This window comes from Artemia franciscana, chromosome 5, assembly GCF_032884065.1.
Source record: "Artemia franciscana chromosome 5, ASM3288406v1, whole genome shotgun sequence".
NCBI lineage: Eukaryota > Metazoa > Arthropoda > Branchiopoda > Anostraca > Artemiidae > Artemia > Artemia franciscana.
The window spans coordinates 27758757-27766506 of NC_088867.1; the positions used below are offsets into that span (position 1 = coordinate 27758757).

Genomic DNA, 7750 nt, shown 5'->3' on the forward strand with positions numbered 1-7750 from the left:
TTGCCCCGAGCCCTGGGAGATCTTTATCGACAATGAAGTTTTGTTATCTGATCTTTTAATTATTTTTAACAAAAGGGTTATTTCAAAATTTTTATCATATGCATTTCAGGGAAAAAGACATGGACCACTTTTGACTCACTCTGGTCACTTTTGATGTTAAAAAGGGCACTAAAACTTCTGATTTCCAATCAAATGATCCCCCTCCGAAGTTTATATGGACACCCCTTCCGTATGAAGTGTCTCTAGAAAAATAAATTAATAAAACTTTGGAGCCGTACGGCCTTTAGTATAGATTTAAATAAAAAAAACAAGTTTTTTCAACTGAAAGTAAGGAGTGACATCAAAACTTAAAACGCACAGAAATTACTTCGTATATGAAAGAGGCTGCTTCCTCATCAACGCCCCGCTCTTTACGCTAAAGTTTGACTCTTTCTCTCAATTCTTCTTTCTAAAACAGTAAAAAACTTTAGCGTAAAGAGCGGGGCGTTGATGAGGAAGCAGCCTCTTTCATATACGAAGTAATTTCTGTGCGTTTTAAGTTTTGATGTCACTCCTTACTTTCAGTTGAAAAAACTTGTTTTTTTTATTTAATTTCTGAACGTTTTTGAATCAATGCATGTTTTGATTTTGGCTCTCCGCAAAGGAATAATCAAAACGAAATTTGCATATTTTTTTTTTTTTTTTGGCTCAATGGCTTTCTCATAATTTTGATCGAATGATTTTGAGAAAAAAAGAGCGGGGGACGAAGCCTAGTTGCCCCCCGATTTTTTGGTTAATTAAAAAGGCAACTAGAACTTTTAATTTTTTACGAATCTTTTTATTGGTAAAAGATTTACGTAACTTATAAATTAGCTTACGTAAAGAACTTTTGTATTCTCATGTTTTTATTACATATATGAGGGGAATCGCCCCATCGTCAGTACCTCGCTCTTTACACTAAAGCTTAAATTTTATCCCAATTCATTAAGAATGACCCCCTGAATCACAAAAGCCGTAGAATAAGTAGTTGAAATTACCGAAAATACTTTAGCGTAAAGAGCGAGGTATTAGAAGGAGGTGAGCCCCTCATATGGGTAATAATTTCTGTTTGTTTTAAGTTTTATTGCTGTTCCTTACTTCCAGCTGAAAAAGCTTTTTCACTTTTATTTTTTAATTGTTTTTTTTTAAATAATGCTAGTAAATCCTGCTCTCCCTTCATGGAAATTTTCTTCTCCCATTACAAATTCTCGAAGGAAAGTTCCCCTAGCATATCCCCCTCTTCTCAACCCCTCCCCCAAACCAAAAAAATCCTTCTGAAAACGCCTGTATACTTCCCAATAACCATTACTATATGTAAGCACAGGTCAAAGTTTGTAACTTGTTGCCCCTCCCACGGGGACTGTGGGGGAGTAAGTCGTCCCCAAAGACATAGTTATAAGGTTTTTCGACTACGCTGAATAAAATGGCTATCTCAGAATTTTGATCCGTTGACTTTGGGAAAATAATTAGCGTGGGAGGGGGCCTAGGTGCCCTCCAATTTTTTTGGTCACTTAAAAAGGGCACTAGAACTTTTCATTTCCGTTAGAATGAGCCCTCTTGCAACATTCTAGGACAACTGGGTCGGTACGATCACCCCTGGGGAAAAAAAAAAAACAAAAAAACAAAAAAACAAATAAACAAATAAACACGCATCCGTGATCTGCCTTCTGGCAAAAAATGCAAAATTCCACATTTTTGTAGATAGGAGCTCGAAACTTCTACAGTAGGGTTCTCTGATACGCTGAATCTGATGGTGTGATTTTCGTTAAGATTCTATGACTTTTAGGGGGCGTTTCCCCCTATTTTCTAAAATAACGCAAATTTTCTCAGGCTCGTAACTTTTGATGGGTAAGACTAAACTTGATGAAACTTATATATTTAAAACCAGCATTAAAATGCGATTCTTTTGATGTAGCTAATGGTATCAAAATTCCATTTTTTAGAGTTTTGGTTACTATTGAGCCGGGTCGCTCCTTACTACAGTTCGTTACCACGAACTGTTTGATAACAGTATAGCGTGGCCTCTGATAGCGGTTGAAAGTGCGATTGAAAAAATTAAAAAAATTATAGACGAACTCTAGGCTATAGTCTTGCGTAAAAATAACATTGTAATTCACCTCTTTTCTCATCTACGCTTGAAATAAGGAAACCATCCTTACAGATTAATTAAATAAAAAAAACAAGTTTTTTCAACTGAAAGTAAGGAGTGACATCAAAACTTAAAACGCACAGAAATTACTTCGTATATGAAAGAGGCTGCTTCCTCATCAACGCCCCGCTCTTTACGCTAAAGTTTGACTCTTTCTCTCAATTCTTCTTTCTAAAACAGTAAAAAACTTTAGCGTAAAGAGCGGGGCGTTGATGAGGAAGCAGCCTCTTTCATATACGAAGTAATTTCTGTGCGTTTTAAGTTTTGATGTCACTCCTTACTTTCAGTTGAAAAAACTTGTTTTTTTTATTTAATTTCTGAACGTTTTTGAATCAATGCATGTTTTGATTTTGGCTCTCCGCAGAGGAATAATCAAAACGAAATTTGCATATTTTTTTTTTGGCTCAATGGCTTTCTCATAATTTTGATCGAATGATTTTGAGAAAAAAAGAGCGGGGGACGAAGCCTAGTTGCCCCCCGATTTTTTGGTTAATTAAAAAGGCAACTAGAACTTTTAATTTTTTACGAATCTTTTTATTGGTAAAAGATTTACGTAACTTATAAATTAGCTTACGTAAAGAACTTTTGTATTCTCATGTTTTTATTACATATATGAGGGGATTCGCCCCATCGTCAGTACCTCGCTCTTTACACTAAAGCTTAAATTTTATCCCAATTCATTAAGAATGACCCCCTGAATCACAAAAGCCGTAGAATAAGTAGTTGAAATTACCGAAAATACTTTAGCGTAAAGAGCGAGGTATTAGAAGGAGGTGAGCCCCTCATATGGGTAATAATTTCTGTTTGTTTTAAGTTTTATTGCTGTTCCTTACTTCCAGCTGAAAAAGCTTTTTCACTTTTATTTTTTAATTGTTTTTTTTTTAAATAATGCTAGTAAATCCTGCTCTCCCTTCATGGAAATTTTCTTCTCCCATTACAAATTCTCGAAGGAAAGTTCCCCCAGCATATCCCCCTCTTCTCAACCCCTCCCCCAGACCAAAAAAATCCTCCTGAAAACGCCTGTATACTTCCCAATAACCATTACTATATGTAAGCACAGGTCAAAGTTTGTAACTTGTTGCCCCTCCCACGGGGACTGTGGGGGAGTAAGTCGTCCCCAAAGACATAGTTATAAGGTTTTTCGACTACGCTGAATAAAATGGCTATCTCAGAATTTTGATCCGTTGACTTTGGGAAAATAATTAGCGTGGGAGGGGGCCTAGATGCCCTCCAATTTGTTTGGTCACTTAAAAAGGGCACTAGAACTTTTCATTTCCGTTAGAATGAGCCCTCTTGCAACATTCTAGGACAACTGGGTCGATACGATCACCCCTGGGGAAAAAAAAAAACAAAAAAACAAAAAAACAAATAAACAAATAAACACGCATCCGTGATCTGCCTTCTGGCAAAAAATGCAAAATTCCACATTTTTGTAGATAGGAGCTCGAAACTTCTACAATAGGGTTCTCTGATACGCTGAATCTGATGGCGTGATTTTCGTTAAGATTCTATGACTTTTAGGGGGCGTTTCCCCCTATTTTCTTAAATAACGCAAATTTTCTCAGGCTCGTAACTTTTGATGGGTAAGACTAAACTTGATGAAACTTATATATTTAAAACCAGCATTGAAATGCGATTCTTTTGATATAGCTATTGGTATCAAAATTCCATTTTTTAGAGTTTTGGTTACTATTGAGCCGGGTCGCTCCTTACTACAGTTCGTTACCACGAACTGTTTGAACACAAACTTTTCACAAGCTTTCAACGAACTAACTCAAACACATATATCCTCTAACGCGCCTCGAATCGAATGTCGAAGCGAAATGATATTCAAAATCTGATTCGACAGTATCCATAAATTGAAATCAATGGGGAAAGACTTACTAACCTACTGTGGTGATTCATACACAATACTAATGCTAAAAGCCACCATAATTTTTACGAAACATTTACGTTTACAAAATTATTACATTTGAAGCACAACTGAAAGTAGTTTGCGTAAGAGAATTTACAGCGCGGGTACAATAAGGCCCAAGGTGTGAGGGGGGAGCTCTCCCCTTATTGCAAAGATGATAGTTTGTTTTGGGTAAAATACTTGATTTTAAATCGGAAATACACTAAATGAACTCTTTTTGCTCGAAACATTGCTGTGCGGTTGCTGTTCAAATTTTGAATCGAAAACCATTTAAAACATTGTTCAAATTTAAACATTGCTGTTTGAATTAAAAAAACATTGAGTTTAAATTTGTATTTTAAAAAATTAGATTAAAGAAGGTGGTAGCACTCACATTTTGGTTAGCCTTAGATATTTTGTAAAAAACGAACCAAACTTAAATAAAAACTAAACAACTTTTTTCAAATGAAAGTAAAGAGCGACAATAAAACTTAAAACAAGCAGAAATTATACCGTATGTGGGCAGGAGGGATGTCCCCTCTTCAAATTCTAGCTCCTAATGCTAAAGCCCGACCCTTTGTTCCAAACTCTTTAAGATTCAATGATCAATTATAAGTTATGATTGTGTTATGTTACGTCATTGTTCCAGTTTTTTTTTTCTTTTATCCAAATGAATCTAATGATACATCGGAAATATAAAAATAAAGATACATCAAAAGTACAAATCAAATATACCTCTTCTGTGTTTCGTCGTCCCCAATTAACAGCTATCGATAGGAGATTTTAGCACTAAAAAACAAGCCTTATTCTTCTGGGAAAAAAAAAGAAGGAAAAACAAACCTGAGGAGCTATGACAAATAGTGAAAATCCAACTGCTATAGACACATTTATGCCAAACATCCATCGAAGAAAAACAAAGTAGGAAGCTACAGCAGATCCAAAATAAGACTCGATTTTCTTAATCCTATTATTCCAAGGTATAAGTTGAGCTGCACAATTATCAAAGTTCCGTTTGAATTTTCCAATTTTCTGAAAATTAATAAATGCGATAAATTAGAAACCTTAACGATTCGAGTTGAGACAATTTTCAGAGCTGTAAAAAAAATGTGTATTTGTTTTCATACCGCGAAAATTTCCCTATGGAGACAATGGTCCACGTAGCGCAGGTGCCAATATCCTGATTTTCAACATTCAGCCAAGTGTACAGTGCATGGTTGGGGGTAAGTCATCCAACGCTCCCCTCCCAGATTTCTTCAGGTACGTATTTATAGTTGTATTAACTCTTGTTGAGCTTAGAGAGTCACACCACTGACCCGCTGTTCCAAATCAAATAATCAGCGACACCAGACCTCGAACCTTTGCCCTTAAGAAGAATCTCCTCCATTTTGATACCGAATGTGAGACAAAATAGAATTGAGAGAAAGAGTCAAACTTTAGCGTAAAGAGCGGGGCGTTGGGAAAGGAGCAGCCACTTTCATACGCGGAGTAATTTATGTTCGTTTTAAGTTTTAATGTCGCTCCTTACTTTCAGTTGAAAAGACTAGTTTTTTTATTTAATTCTGTCAAAATCATTATCTATCGTAGTTTTAACAAACAGGTTGGTCCAGTTCGAAATGCAGAAGTATATTCCTAAAGGATCGGCTTGACTTGAGTGCTTCGTTGACGGCTTTAGAGAAATTATAAAGATGTAATTAATAGAAGGGAGCCGATGTTTACCTCCCACCTCCCCCGGATGGTTGATCTTCAATCGCTTCCAATTTATAAAAAAGGACTAGAACTCTCAATTTCTGATATAAAGAGCACCCTTCAAAGTTTCTGCGACCATGAGTTTGAGGAAGGGCCAGTCCCCCATCTATACGGAATGCTCAATTTGGGATTAAATATTAGCCTTTACTTTCATAATAGCTGCGTAGACCAGAAATATTCCCAGAAATCAAGAGGGATTAAATATCCATTTCACATTTGTAATGTTTATTAAAGTTTCTTTTTTTGTAACCCCTCACCATGGAAAAGCAACCCACCCAAACAAAATTCCTGGTTACGGCCCTGGGGATTATGCATTAATTTCTTCCTCCACCCTCCCCTCGTCTGAATTATGAAGCAAACTGTTCTTGCTAACGAACAGTCAGTAAGGAGCAAGTCGGCTCAATAGTAACCAAACTTTGAAAAAAACGGAATTTTGATATCAATAGATCAAAAAATTATCTTAACCTGCTGATTCCAGATGTGAGATATTTGTCCAGTTTACTATTACCCATCAAAAATTAAGAGCCTGGGAAAATGTACCTGATTTAATAAAAAGGGGTAAACACTCCCTAAAAGTCAAGGAATCTTAATGTAAATCATACCGTCAGATTCAGCGTATAATAGAATACTGCTATATAAGTTTCAAGGTTAGAATACAAAAATGTAGAACTTTGTATTTTTTGCCAGAAGAAAGATAACATATGCCTGTTTATTTTTCTTATTTCAGTAAAAAAAATTTACCTAGGGATGATTGTATCAAAATAATGGTCTTATAAGACTGGTAGCGAGTTAATTCGAACAGAAATTAAAAGTTCTAGTGCCCTTTTCAAGTGACTAAAACGATCGGAGAGCAACTAGGCCCCTCTGGGGGCTCGTTTCTTGAAAAATTAACAAAATCAGGGGGCCCCTCCAACGCCCATTTTCCCTTCGAAGTCTTCCCATCAAAATTTTGAGATAGTCATTTTGTTCAGTATAGTTCAAATATGCCGTTACTGTGCTTTTAAGGATAAAATGACCTCCCCCCCACCACAACCTATGGGGATAGGTTTGTACCATTTGTCAGGGGAAGGTATTTAGACATTTTTTGGAGGGGTAATTTGTGCTTGGGATGGGTTTCCATGAAGAGAATTTCTATGGGAGATGAATTTATGGGAGTGAGCTTTTAAAGGCAAATTTTAAAGTGAGGAGTTTTGGTAGAACTTCTATACAATTTTTGTTTATTTTTTGTCTTACTTTCTCTTTGCCTACTCAAGTTTGCATGTGGAGATTTTTCCGAGGGAATTACCGGGGACTATTTTCAGCGTGTGTGGATTTCCGGGAAAAAATTTCCACGGAAGATGGGATTTCTAGAGCGATCAGGAAAACGATTAAATTGAAATTTATTGCAAATGAAGGTACACTAAGGAGAGTTTCAATGCTGAATAAAGACCTGGATATTGAGAAGAAGGGTAACCCTTGAGAAATGGAATAATTTCTGCTCATTTCGAGTTTTGATGTTGCTCCGTACTTTCAGTCGAAAAAAAATAGTGCTTTAATTCAATTCATCTGAAAGCTCAGTGAGGGCTGGGATATTTTGGCATTGAAATGCACCCTATTAGGTATCTTCCTCCCTCCTTAACTACAAAAAAAAACAGAGAACCTTATTGTAAAAGTTTAAATGCCTTTTAAAGTTTGTAATCTGTCCACAAAGTGACCTTTTAGACCAGCCTTTAATTTTCTTAGAAATTTCTTACTTTGTGATAGGTCACATGTTGTGGTTGTTGATAGCAGAGATTCATTCCTGCCTTTATGTGTCAATTCTCGGAAAATCAAACTCTTACAAGTGTCCTAGTCTTTTGAACTAGAACGAAGGTTAGCAGCCTAAGGCTTGCAAGCTTCACGTGGCTCTTTAGTTGTCAAACAGTTTGTGGTAACAAACCTTAAGTAAGGAGCGACCCGACTCA

The 7750-nt window shown here is 36.3% G+C and overlaps 1 protein-coding gene across 3 annotated transcripts in view; it reads right to left on the minus strand.

Annotated features, from left to right (window-relative positions):
- Positions 1-7750, minus strand: part of LOC136027200 (transmembrane channel-like protein) — an 81370-nt gene that overhangs the window by 58909 nt on the left and 14711 nt on the right. For all 3 annotated transcript variants that reach the window (XM_065704217.1, XM_065704216.1, XM_065704214.1), the window contains exon 4: positions 4902-5090. In XM_065704217.1, coding sequence (XP_065560289.1) covers positions 4902-5090 — 189 coding nt within the window. The remainder of the gene's footprint in view (positions 1-4901; positions 5091-7750) is intronic.